We start from the raw sequence: 14,111 nt of genomic DNA on the forward strand, positions 1-14,111 counted from the left end.
GCAGGGGGTATGGATTGCTTTGTCTCTGTTTCATCACATTTGACAATGCCATTAAACTCAAACACAGGCAATACCTTAACTCATATTCAGATTGGAAGTTTTACGTCATGTGCCTCTCGTCTCCTCTCTCCAAGACGTATTTAGATTCGATTGATGCAATAAATAAAAGTCTAGATAAAGGAGTGTTATCTCTTCCACCCTACTGCTGTCTGGATTATCAACAGGCTGCTTTATAGGGGCGTCACGTACAAGTGGCTATACATAGTGTATGAATACATTTCATATGCGGTAGAAACTGATTAGCCTCTCATTTATGTAAAGGACCCATTTCTGCAGGAAATAAAAAAAGTGCTTTGTTGATATTCAATAAGTGTATGAGTCTCAGTCTGGGTGTTTTCGCTTGCAGATGTATTTCATTTTGGGATTAAATGGTGAAATAAAATGACAAAGGATATAACCATTACATACAGCACAAGCTATCCATTATAATGCATGGTACAAATTGTATGATTTTGGGCTGTCCCAGACACAAGATGACCAATCATGGCGATTTCTGTGGTCGTGGCTACGATCCTACGTCGTACAGTGAGAGGTTCTAAGACGATACAATACAAATGCTACATGAAATGCCTTATTGATCAATGCTAAATCTTAAAACTACTTACCTCTATTTCCATTTTTCTTCTTTCACTTCCTCCTCTTTTTTTTCAGACCCCAATTGCCAAAATGAAATTCATCTTGCTCCAGTTTATCACTAGTGAATGCTAATACTAACTTGTGTCGTAGCCTACAATTTAATAGATGCCATCATCATACAGTCTACATACATATTCCCAAGTTTAGATGTTGTACAGATTTGTAATGATCTTAGGTTTGCCAAATTCACAGACTGTCAATTACTGAGATTTAGCTTCCAATATAGACCCTGCTCAGACCAAATTCTGTTTAATGAAGTTGGATCCCAAATGGATCCTTAAATATATATTGGTCAAATATTGTTCCAACAGTGTGTTTGAAGATAAAAAAAATAGCCAGTGAAGAAATTGCTCACAAATGTAATGTCTCTTGAGATGAAGTTGGACAAAATGACCTGATAACATCTTAACATTGTGCGATAAAGCTTATTGAGTGGGTGGATATAAAGGAAAGTGGGATGCAATCTGTTCTTTTTTTAACTAGATGGGAACATCTCAAAGGCATATATTACTCTATACACTGAAAAACCTAATAAGTTGATTTAACTCAATTGATTTGAGTAAACTCGTTCCCTCAATTTAATTGAGTAATGGGGTCTCCCAAAACTTGCATATTTAAGTTTACTTAACTTGGTAGTTATGTAGACTTGACTTAAATTGTTTAGTTCACCAAACTTGATGATTATTTAATACACTTAAACAATAAAGTTCACTTAACTTAGTGTTAATATCAATTGTACTTGTATATTTTAGTAAACTCAACATGAAAATGTTACTGTAATATTATTTTAAAATATTAAAGCTATTATTTTTGACTGTAAGCTGTATGCACACTGCACTTACATAAAACAATGAACAACATATTGATCTTTTGAGTCTTTATTGACCAAAATTTCAAATGGAAATGAGTCTCACACTGTACATAACTTTAAATGTGGCAACAGTATCTAACATTAAGTAGTGCAATATCAATTGTACAACTCTGATCACTTACAAAATACACTTAAGTCTCAGATTTTTGTAAATGTACTGAACATTTACACGTAATGTACATTCTTTTAACATTTTACTGGTTTAAGCTTTATGCAATCACAGCAAAATAAGTAAAGCATACTGACCATAGTCACTGTCTTTGACCAAATATTTGCACAATATTACAGTACAAGCTATACTGTAATTGAACACACTGTAGAGGTATTGTTACCAACAATGGTACTGTACTAAACTGACTAATGCACATTAATTATAGAGCATTTCACAATTTAAACCATTTTCCCTCACAAAACATTGTCAGAAATATTAAAGTCTCAAAGTGGCATTTTTTTTAAACAAATATTTTCTGGGTCACAAAACTGAAGAGGTAGTAAAAATGGTACCAATACATGGTATATATATCCTGCAAATCATTTGTAGAACATTCTCAGAGTGGTGTTAAAGTCTCAAAGTGAAGTTTTTTTTTTGTTTTGTTTTTTTTTACAAAAAGCTGGTTTGCCAGAGACTGCAATTTAGGCTTGAGAGAATATTGTCCCATTGACATTAACACACGCTGGATGAAATCAAACGTGTTGCCAAGTGATTTGGGGTAATTCAGTTCAAGTTCGTAGATCAGACCGAAGAGGAGACACATAGCCTGTGGGAGGTCCAGCATTTTATTATTCCAATTGTAGAAGTTAAATACAAGGAATTGGGGGGCTGAAGGTCAGTGTCCTCAAATAAGATGCCCACTGGCACATTAAGGATGGAGTTGCGATGATCAGACACCTAGTGTAAAAACAGACATAAATAGAGTATTACGATCAGGAATCAAATGTTTATAAATTGATGTTTATCAGAACGTGCACTAGATTTATTAAAAACACACATAGCACTAACCTTAATCCCAAATTATATGGACAAGTACGCATTTGACTTTATGAAAATGTACATGTTTCCAGCAAAGACAATACTTTTTTTTTTTAAGTATGCAGTATAAATTACATTTATTAATTTGAAGAACTGGCTACATTTGTATTTTAAAGGAATAGAACTGGCTACATTTGTATTTTAAAGGAATAGTTCACCCAAACATGATAATGCACTCAATCTCAGGCCATTAAATATATAGAGTTGTTGTTTTGTTTTTTCATCTGAAAAGATTTGGAGAACTGTAGCATCACATCACTTGCTCCCAAATTGATCCTCTGTAGCGAATGGGTGTTGTAAGTAAGAGTCGAAAGAGCAAACGTGTGGATTAATTGTGGATTATTGTGATGTTTTTATCAGCTGTTTGAACAAGTTTGAGCATCTGTTTGCTAAAGAGGATCAATTTGTGAGCTGGTGATGCAATGCTGAAGTTCTCCAAATCTTTTCAGATGAAGAAACAAACTCTTCTTCATCTTGAATAATCTGAAGGTGAGAACATTTCCTGCAAATTTAATTTTTTCGGGAAACTATTGCTTTAAAATCAACATGATTTTCAAATGCTTGACAAATGCTTAGACTAATGGGAGCACAGGTGGTTGTTTTAATGTTAACACGTGAAGAACAGATGCACTTACTAAACATGACTTGAAGAAAGAGTCACCATCATCTCCAAGCATGATAGGTAGTCCTTGAATTACAAGGGTTAGGACCTCCGTTGGCTGGGCTAACTTTGGAGGAAAACACAAAATTCCATTAATGCCAACAACTAATCAATATATTTGAAGAACTTTTGTAAGAATATACGATTAAATGAATGCTCTTAAATATATAGATATAGTTCCCCCAAAATGAAATTTCTGTCATCATTTAGTCGCCCTCAAGTTATTCCAAACCTGTACTTTTCTTTGCTCAGTTGAATACAAAGGAAGAATACATTTTGAAGAATGTTTGTAACCAAGCAGTTTTGGGCCAACATTGCAAAAATAACAATACTAAGAACACCAATTGTACCCAAAATTGTTCAATTACAAACATTCTTCAAAATATCTTCCTTTGTGTTCAGCGTTAACAAAGAAATGTATACAGGTTTGGAACAACTTGAGGGTGAGTAAAAGTTATCCTTTAAGTTATCTTAAAAATAAGACAAAACCTTGTTTATTATTATTAACCATTACTAACCTTTATTTGATTCAAAAAGTTAGCCAAGTAACCGTTACTGACCAGGAGTCCCCCTTTTGGCTTAAAAAAGGTCCATGAACCGTGGACTATATCTATCAAGGTTCTCGTAGAAATCCTGCTTTAGGTTTTTTGCCAGCAATTCTGTTGAACTGGGGAGATAAGAGCAGATCACATAATCACATTAGCGTGCACATTGAAATGCTTTATAATTAGGAAACAAATGTAGAGGCTAAGAAATATTTTTAACACGTTAAAGGAATAGACCACTCAAAAGTGAAAATGATCATAGCCTATTCATGCTCAAACAGTTGTGTGCATGGCTTTCTTTGTTCTGCTGAAAACGAAAAGTAAAATTTTTAATGTTTGTAACCAAAAGTTGCTAGTTCGCATTGACTTGATACTATACTAGTATTTTCCATATGACTAAATCGCTGTAATTATTGGTGACAAGCGTGACGTTAATTTTACAATCTACGAACTATTCGTTCAAGACTCGTTGCTATAGTAACAAATGTTCTTACAACTTGTGATAGATACTTTACGTTTTACAAGTCAAAATCAGAAATGTATCATGAAAATATTTGCAAGTTACTGGTAAAACTGACCTTTGCCCGGGAAAAATAACCCACATGGTCTGTGCATAGCTGCCATGTTCTTTCTTGCACAGAAAAAAAGATCGTCGAATATGTAGCTATCTCACTAGTAAAATAAGAAAATAAGCAGTTGACATTTCAATAATCATACTATCACAAAGTCATGAAGAAAATACTGTTAATTAATGTCGAGATTGTCAAAAGATTGACCAGAAAAAAACATCACAAAGTTGACTGGTCTCAAATAACGTTAACGTTAGTTAACTATGTTCTTTTTCCGAGAAATACACGATTACACAGTTAAACTAATAAATTAAAGAATCGTTTGATATCATATCATCACATAAAACGTGTTGGAAAAGTTTGACCAGGAACTAATTAACGTTATGGCTGCGTTCTCTTTTATTAACCGTGCAAGGATTTAAATAAACATATTTCTGAGTTAAAAAGTCATACAAAATAACTTTATATCTTAATAATTGTACTTACCGAGAATGTTACACAAAGAATAACTCCCGTCCCGTCTTCACATTTGAACTTTTTTTTTTTTTTTGTCTTCACATTTGAACTGGTGTCAGCAACTGACGAGACGATGCGAAAATCACCAATTTTGTAATCCACCAATCAGCGCATTAGTTCTCTTGTTGCCATGCAGAACTGCTTGCGTGACATATCGCATCAGAGGAAGATCAGAGAGAGACGTTTTAAACCTTTGAAATGAATTTGATTTAACGTTCAACATAATGTGTCGTCGCTGTATTTCTGTTATTTTATTTTTTATTTTTTTTATTGTGACTTGGTTGTTGGCTGATGTGATGCATTTTGGCGCGTGGCAAATATGTGCACGTGAAATGTATGAAAATTGTGCAACCCCCAGTATTACAAAAGCACTTGAATATGGGTAATAAAGTTTATTTGTCAAGTTTAAAGTATCAGTTTTTTTTTTAAATAAACATCAGTTTATTTCCATTACGATCAATAATTGTAAAATGAAAGCCATTTGTTTACTGGTAAAATAAGAATGACACCTTGCACTTGAAAGAAAGCATGAATGAATGTATCATCATTTCACAGTTAAGACATTTTTGAAAATGACCTTTTGTAAGGTTTAATCATTATTTTGAGTTCACAGCACTTGAAATCTTAAGTTTTCGTATTTTGAAGGTAAAAAAGTTATTTGAACTTATATTTTTGAGTGACAGGGCCAAAATGCAACATTTTAAGTAATGTTTAGTCAAGTACACTTGATTGTTTAAGTAAAGACAACATTAGGGTTTACAGTGTACCAGTACACTATAAAACATCAAGACCAGCAGTCAGTGGTATAATTTAACTGGTGGAAACTGGAATCTATCATGAATCTTGCAATCCCAAAAACGTGCCCGAAAACAGCAATAGTGATGACAAAATTATGTTTTCATAATGTTTAACTATAGGGTTATTATACCATATGAAAAAAACAACAAAAAAAAACAAAAAAGCAAAAACAAAACTATTGTATATTAAAGATAAAACTGTAATACTAAGCCTAAAATACTGTTATTCCAGCTGAAGAAAGAAGTGTTATACCTTCTTGCTCTGTAAAACAATGCTCCTTTTATACGAGTACCTTGAAATACCCAACAACAGCTCAACAAATAGTGTGATTTTGGGGCATGGCTATTGTTTGACTGACCAATTGAATGAATAGGAAATATTTGTGATACCCGTTTATAAATAAAGATTTATTTTTTTGTGGTTCCTTGCACATTACTATGTAATGACACTTTTATCATAGTGCATGATTTGCAAATTAATACATTTAATCTTTGCATCACATAATCAGCTCCACATATGGCTTTCCTATGTAGTAAACTTGCTCAGTAGCTCACCTACAGTGTTGCACATGTGATACAGAGGGTACGAGTCCCATGAAACACGAGTCACCGCGCTTGATAAAAGAGTGCAAAGACTTGTAGAAGCAAATTGTTTTTTTTTTTATCACACATTTGCTTTTGTTAACATTATAGGTTAGGTTTAGTGAAGGTGGTACGTTATTTTCAAACACAAATCTTTTAGCGGGAGTCACCGAACATTTAATTTCCGAACTGCATGCGATACGAACGCAACGTTCATCTGTTTTGGATAAATCTGAACCATTCATAGAGCCACTCATTGGACATGGAGCAATGTATCTTGCTGGGCTGTTGAGTTTTTCCAGTGAGCCTGGGTTGGTAAATCTATATTAACAAGCACAGATATTTTTGCCCATCATCATTGTCCTCAACACATAATAAATGTGAACAGCAGTAAAAAAATTGAAGTGGCTTTATTGATCAGGAAACAAGCACAGCATTAGCATATCTGGAGCTCACAGCATTCTACAAAGGGAGGTGACCCTTACATCAAAGCAGTGATGAGATGACGTAGAACTCTGCTAATTCCAGAGGTGATCAAATCACAATGGTTTATCAAAGTCATGTGACACAGCAAAAGCTCCATTGAATGTCTCTGTGAAGTGCTACTCTTTTTCATAGTTCATTTCTTTGCATCTGAAACTTACATTCGTCAAATGGTCTCATCCTGATACCAAATCCCCTCCCCGCCTGACCATAGCTAAAAATCTTATACACAAACGTACTGTACATTTAGGCTACACACACTCAACGATCACACGCTTCTGTATCAACCAGTCACAACATTATCCAAACCCCAGTAGGCCTTTTTGATATACAATACAGTATCACCACTGTTTTTGGGAGTGTGTGGCGGATGCTTCTCATCTCAGGTACACTGAGATTCAAATTCATTTTGTTTTTGCTTTTTTTTTTTTTGTTAAGAGGTTGTATGACTAAATGTGAACTGACACCTTTTAGAGAATTCCCATTTTGTTTCTTAGATTTCATTCATCGCTACTTTTGTTCCCACCGAATATGACAGCACAGTTTTGAAAATTTTCAAAGCAAGGATTGCGATTTCAGTGTCTGGTGACAGGATCATTTGAATGTGTTCTTGTTTTCACTCAACAATGACAAACCTGCCTCTTAAAATATATATATACTTTTTTTCTCAAAAAGGCAGCATACTTCAAAAAAATATACTGTTTATATTTATATATATCTATATTCCAGATGTTTCAACAAAAGTAATGGTCCTTGCAGACAGAGTCCGAAATTTTCATATGCGTTTTTTCGCATTCGTTATTCGGTGGCTCCGAATTGTCAAAACACCTCTCAAAATGCTTGCTACGGATGCGAAAAACACAGAAAATCCAACCCGATCCAAATTTTTTGGCAGTGTGTAAACATGATTGACACAGCGTGAGGTGGTTTTTTTTTTTTTTTTTTACATGCGAAATTTCCGGATGATAATTTCGGACCGAGTGTGCAAAGACCTTACGTCTTGGAACATTCACGCCAAATGAGAAAAGATTATTATTTAATTTTAGCATCTGGTAAAATAGAGCTGATTATTACATCACTGCATCCTTTTAGAAACAATGTAATCTTAGAATACTCATAAATCGTTTGGTACTAAAAGTATTGAATCTGTTCATGAAAAAAAAAAGGTTTGCCTGTTGATGTTTATCTGTTTTGTCAGATGGATCCCCTACTGATACGACATATCTTTAATGTGTTTCCATTGCATTAGTGTCATATTTACACAAAGAATGTTCATATTTATCATTTGCTTTGCAATTGTACGTATATAACAAGCTTAGGACACAATATATAAATCTTTTTTAGTTTTGACCTTTACATTTATATGTATTGAAATCGATGTCTGTTTGTTAATAACTTCAGTGTTTGGAATGTTGATAAAAGAGTCATATGTTTCTAGTGCATTTACTGAACCTGTGAATTGTGTTGAGTACGTTTTTAGAAACATCCCGAACATCAAAACTCTGCATCGACCTTCTCCACACAGCGGCTAGAAAATAATGAGGAGGTAAAACAAAGAGTAAGGCCACATCAGAAATTGCACACAATGATTCACATGACGATGAATGTCCCAAAACGGTTGAATGCTTTTTCTAGTGTAGAACCAAAGACAGATTATGCCACGACTATTAATGCTTAGTGGCATGACTATGAGCACCTCCAGGTTTTTCTCAGTCATGCAGTTCTTGTCACTCCCGCTGCTCGTCTAGAACTTTCTCTAGGGTTTCTCTTCGTCTTTCATTTAAAGATAACACATAATAATTAACAGCTGTACTTTTGGAAAGAAAAACATTCATATTCACAGACAAAATTATACATGTGTGGGCAGCCCATCGACATGGCGAACCCACACGGAAGCCGCTTGCAAAGATCTGCTTCTCCTGTTGATCCTCTGGTAGGCTTTCATCAACTTCATCTCAACATTCCTTTTCTTTTTCAAATCTGTCAAGCTAATAGAGAATGTGACTAAGAGAGCTGTCGCCCGTGACATCCACCTTGCGCAGTGTCGACAGGGTACAGATTTAAACTTCAAACACTTCACGTTTAAAAGAACCACTGGAAAGTAATTACTCCTGTTCGACTGGTGGACAAAAGAAGGAAAAAAGACAGAACTGAAAAGGAATAATCACAATGAGAAAGCTAAAGCAGCTGTCAAAGAAGAGCGTGGCAAATCCAATAAATGGGCATTGGGCCGGGATGGAGAATGGTGTAATACAGTGCTAATTCAGCCCTGATGGGTGTTGCGAGACGCCCTTTTTATGGGGGGTGTGGGCGGCAGGAGCACAGTAGACTGGAAAGCTTTGTGCCTGGGTCTTTAGTTGCAGGTCCACCAATCAGGCGCCTTACAGGTCTTCGACTTTGGAATCAAGCGGCTAAGTACACAATATCTGTTTCTTGGCCGTTTCCTTGTTCGCTGTGCAACTTTCTCAATCGGCCATGGCAAAGATGCAGCAGACTTTTCGATATGTGTCTCTGTGTTCTTTCTGTTTGGTGTTTATTTGAAAGAAAGAAAGAAAGAAAGAAAGCTGCAGTAAAGGAGAAAGGCGTGAGTTTGGTCTGAAGATGATCATGAGGGGGTTTCCATCAGCCTTGGCCTCACTGTGCTGGCTTATGAAGCTCAGGTAGTTCTACATAGTGAGGTTTCCAAGAGCAAAAAACAGACCGAGCATCAAAACATCAGTTAGGGCTTTTGTGTCCGGACCTGAATTCGTGGGCACCTCTACTCTTGTGCCAGGAACCTGTGAACAAACAAACAAAATATTAGGCCACACTTTAGATTAGGATCCAGTTCTCAACTTTATTATTAACTACTACTTTTGCCTCAATAAACTCCTAACTACTGCTTATTAATAGTTTGGGTTGTTTTGGTATTGGGATTAAGGATGTAGAATATGCAGAATAACACATTAATATGTGCTTTATTATTACCAATAAACTGCCAATATAGTAATATGCATGCTAATAAGCAACTAGTTCATGGTGAGAATTGGACCATAAACTAAATTTTAAGGTAACACCAGACATTGTTCAAACTGGTGAACATAAGTCCAGGTCACATTTTACAACAAAATAAAATAAAATGATATATGATATGGATCTTTATGATATGACTTACAGATGAAAGTTATTACTATTATTAGAATTGTTGTTGTTTTATTGAAATTATTTTCATGATACTACGGTCAGAGCTGCCAACTTTTGAGTTTAGCTTGGCTCGAGACTTCTTCACCGTCGTGCGTGGTTAGGAGAAAACATCTGTCTCGCATGCACGCTCCCTCTAGATCAGATTAGGGCATATTTTAACTAATTTGTGGTAAAACTAGTCGAAATCAGGAGTATGGCGTGAGAATTGGCTCATTTGCGTGAGTCTCACGCTGAATGCGTGAGAGTTGGCAGCCCTGCTACAGTTGCATATGTTTGACAAACCAACCAAAATGCTTCTGAACATTTTTCTTTGTAATGTTCACTACTCAATAACATTTATTGAATATTATAGAATGATTCATTATTTTATTTTCAGTGGTGATTGCCATTTCATTCTTATAACAACATACATATATTACAGTAATATGAATTATTATTCTCAATTAGTTGACCGATATTATTATTAACACCATCATTAATACTTAACAATATTTAATAATTTGGTGTATAATATGACCCGGACAAGTTTTTGACGGCTTTTGTGAGATTTCCCCCAACCCTCTGAAGCTTTTGCAGCTCATGCAAGTGACTGTGCATTGTAAAACACATTTACAATAAAGCCACAATGCATGCTCTGGTGCAGTGATGCTCTGGACACATGGTAGTCATCAAGCCTTTTCCCCCCTCACTAGCTTGGAAAGTTTCATCTCTGCACTTCTTACCTCATTTTCGCAGATGTAGTCTTTTGATTGATAGCACTCAAATTCCTGCAAGGAAATAAGGTTATCCTTAAAATATGTAATTATATAATACGATGTATAATATAAGTATAATACGTATAAGTATAATACGATGGTTTCTTGTGTTTGAAAGGATCTACTTTATCTGTCTGTAATGCATTATTCTATCATTCTATCTTATCTATCATCTGACAATGAATTAAATTTGAAGTGCTACCAGACTCTCTGATATGTCTTTTTTTATCGATTATTTTTTGGGTGTCTCTCTGTGTGTGCTGCTCTGATGGGGCTCTTACTCAGATCTGTAAAGGGTAAAGGGACTGATGAGGCTCATGCCGAAGCATGATTTAGCTGATCTACAGGGAAATCAATCAAAATATGTCATTATGCCACTCATTTCAATGCTGAAAGTGCTGAAAAAATTTGACGGAATATTGTTGTAATATGGTACTTGGATATTTTGATTTGCTTAAAGGTGGTACCTGGATTGAAAAGTTTGAGAATCACTGATTTATATGATTAACATTTTTCATTAACATTTTTAAAGCGTGAAAATTTGTGTCATTTAATTTCATTTAATGTGAAACTTTGTTTAATGTTTTTTTTTTTTTTTCATCAAAGAGGATTTTATGAATAGGATGACCATTAATGTAGTACATGATAGTGAGTAAATAGCGACAATTATCTTTTTTTAAGAAAACTATTCTTAAAAAGATTTTTATAAAAAGATTTTTTTTTATAAAAAGATTTTCCGAATTTAAATTAAATTAATAAAAATAGAAGAACATTTTTTTTTTATTGTACACGCAAATACTATTGCAGTCTTTTTACTTCAAAATGTCACTTTTAGTTCAATATATTACTTGTCATTTTTTGTAATCTTTTGTTACATTTACTAGCAATTTGAGAACACTGTACAATATGGGTGCATTACTGTAATACGCATTAATTCATACTTAACTAAATTCATACTTAACTTTACTTGTTGAGGCACAATAGCCATGTGCCACAACAAGAAAAGTCATAACATAATGAAACCTTTGCAAATCATTAGCTAATGATTAATCAAAGCAGACAACTGGAAGTTGAAGTGCATAGCTTTCTTTGACTAATTGTGGTTATTAACACATTAATTTACACTATTAGTTAATAAAATGTGTTAAGGAATTAATACACAATGACACATTGAATTAATAGCAATTCATGTATTACTTAATCTGTTAATTATAGAGACTCTTTATTAGTTGCTGATGCAGTAATCATTAATTAATGATTTAGTTCGAGTCATACATTAACTCATGACTATTTGTGCATTAGTTAATCATGAATTATATTATTAATGCACCCGTATTGTTACCAGCAAGTTCTGTATTCTTTCAGTGCTTTTCACTGACACTTAGAAATTTGATCTATTCTGTTCTGTTGTGTTGTATTCTGTTCAAGTTCTGTTAAAGGGTCATAAAACCCCAAAACAAATTTTCTGAGATTTTAACAGAGGTATGTGTTGATCACCATTGAAGACAAGCATCAGTTAGATTTAATAGTAGGGTTAAAATGGTTAAAGTTGAGTTTTTTTTCCTCTTTTTTCGTCTTCCGGGTTTAAAATCTTCACCGTGTCCACGTCAACGGGTGTGACGTGGCCGTGCACTGTGAGTGCGTTGATGACTCATCTGTGTCTTATAATTATTTATGTTTGCATATCCTATGAGAAGACACGGTCTCTTAATTATTCATGACACCACGTGGATCTTTCCAATGACAGACATGTTAAACTGTGATACATCACATAGTAGATGAGAAGAGGCAATCATGGGACACATGGGAAGTGTTTGTTTTCATGATGCAAAGTCCAAGTGGATTGAATGTTGCTCCGTGATGCTGCCAGGGCTAGACTGGCTCTGGATGGTTGGTTTGCCATCAACTACGGACACATTTAAACAGTCAACAATCTAAACTATAGTGTGTGCCGCAAACATTTTCTCGAGAGAGCTTCGAGAAGTGGAGAATGCTGGACTTCTTGCGAGTGATGTGGTATATGCGGGTCTAAAATGAGAAGTCATCCACCTCCGCCATCTTTATTTTGGGGGTTCAAGGGGCGCGTAGATCTAGGCTATGCATGGAACGATTTTAAGCGGAAAATTAATAATTTTCAAATGCAATTTATAGTGTCTATATAAACCACTATATATTTTATGATGACATTATACTTATATATGTAGCCTACATTAATATGTTTTAAATATAATTACGATTATCGTAGGCTAATACTGTATATGTAGCAGGGCATTCAGTACCTTTTGAAAGGACAATAATAAGGTGTCAGTGTATTTCAAAAGACTTTAACTTTGCCAGCTATATAAAAAATCTAGCATTTCCTCGCGTTTTAACACTGCTTTTTAGTGACAGTTGATATGCATGGGGCATTGGCGATGACAGTGACGGCCATACGACACCCACTCCCTCCCTTCTTCTCACAGCAAGCCACGCCCATTTAAGTTGCATTTTTCAGAATGATTGTGAGCTAGACTTGAGCTGAAAGAGGGGGGTTTCATGACCCTTTAAATAAACTCATATAATATAGACGAATCCGGCGAAACTACCGGAAGTAAGCGGGCGCCATGACTGAGCTGTTGCTGGGTAGCGTTGCACCATTGCCTCCTATTGTTTTAGTTGCAACTTGCGTCCACAGGAATAAACAGCTCGCGATTTACGACTGTCACTAACGTTACAACGTTAGCCCTTGTATAATGTCGAGTGGGTAAACAGTTTCTGTTATAAATTGTTTCAATGGTGGCAGTAAAATTTCAATTTTGAAGAGAAAACATTGTGAATACCCCGGGTCGACTGCCCCTGTCTGGAGCCGTACGGTTTACACAGATTTCCTGGGCGAGTAAAATACGCGGACATTCTCGTATAATAACAATTATTTAATGACATGTAAAAAAAATATAATAAATGTGTGATAGTGATCGGCAAAATCTCCTCTCTTGCTATTTTTTCTATTCAATTTACATGCTATGGTCATTAAATGGCTTTCCTGAGCTAAATGTAACGTTATGTGACATAATTGTTCTCCTGCTGTTATATTGACCTCTTTCCATGGTTTAAAAACAGTAGTTGGTCGATATTGTGTATACTTTCTAGCTGTAACGTTACTTTACCCATGCCCGTTGCAATGTAAAAATGAGATAAATAGTGGACACAAATGAAAAACATGAAATTGTTTATTTGATTTCATTTATTTATTTATGTATTGTTGCCAAATGGACCGATTTTTTTTTTTTTTTTTTTTTTTTTAGTTTCCTCGGTAGCAAACGTTAGCCTAGCTAGCTTTTTTCATAAATAATCTGTAAGATCGTTTGTACCTTCATCTGTGACTGGAGGCCAATGTCGAACATCATCAACCCAACAAGTCTGCCTTGCTGTAGCTGTCATCAA

At 35.0% G+C, this 14,111-nt stretch overlaps 1 protein-coding gene and 1 long non-coding RNA gene across 3 annotated transcripts in view; both read right to left on the reverse strand.

Moving 5' to 3' along the window:
* Positions 1-1,513: 1,513 nt before the first annotated feature.
* Positions 1,514-4,908, reverse strand: LOC148973703 (uncharacterized). Its single transcript, XR_016146485.1, has 5 exons — positions 4,859-4,908; positions 4,382-4,475; positions 3,777-3,925; positions 3,233-3,325; positions 1,514-2,456 (listed from the first exon to the last, which is right to left on the reverse strand). It is a non-coding gene; the product is annotated as an uncharacterized LOC148973703 (long non-coding RNA).
* Positions 4,909-6,658: 1,750 nt separating this feature from the next.
* Positions 6,659-14,111, reverse strand: part of gfra2a (GDNF family receptor alpha 2a) — a 90,706-nt gene continuing 83,253 nt past the window's right edge. The window contains exons 8-9 of one of the 2 annotated variants that reach the window (XM_039663429.2): positions 10,656-10,700; positions 6,659-9,527 (exon numbers count right to left, since the gene is read on the reverse strand). In XM_039663429.2, coding sequence (XP_039519363.2) covers positions 9,417-9,527; positions 10,656-10,700 — 156 coding nt within the window. In that variant the 3' untranslated portion in view covers positions 6,659-9,416. The remainder of the gene's footprint in view (positions 9,528-10,655; positions 10,701-14,111) is intronic. The other variant, XM_039663430.2, reaches the window with a different exon arrangement.

The sequence above is a fragment of the Pimephales promelas genome, chromosome 14 (assembly GCF_988280905.1).
Source record: "Pimephales promelas chromosome 14, fPimPro1.hap1.1, whole genome shotgun sequence".
Classification (NCBI taxonomy): domain Eukaryota; kingdom Metazoa; phylum Chordata; class Actinopteri; order Cypriniformes; family Leuciscidae; genus Pimephales; species Pimephales promelas.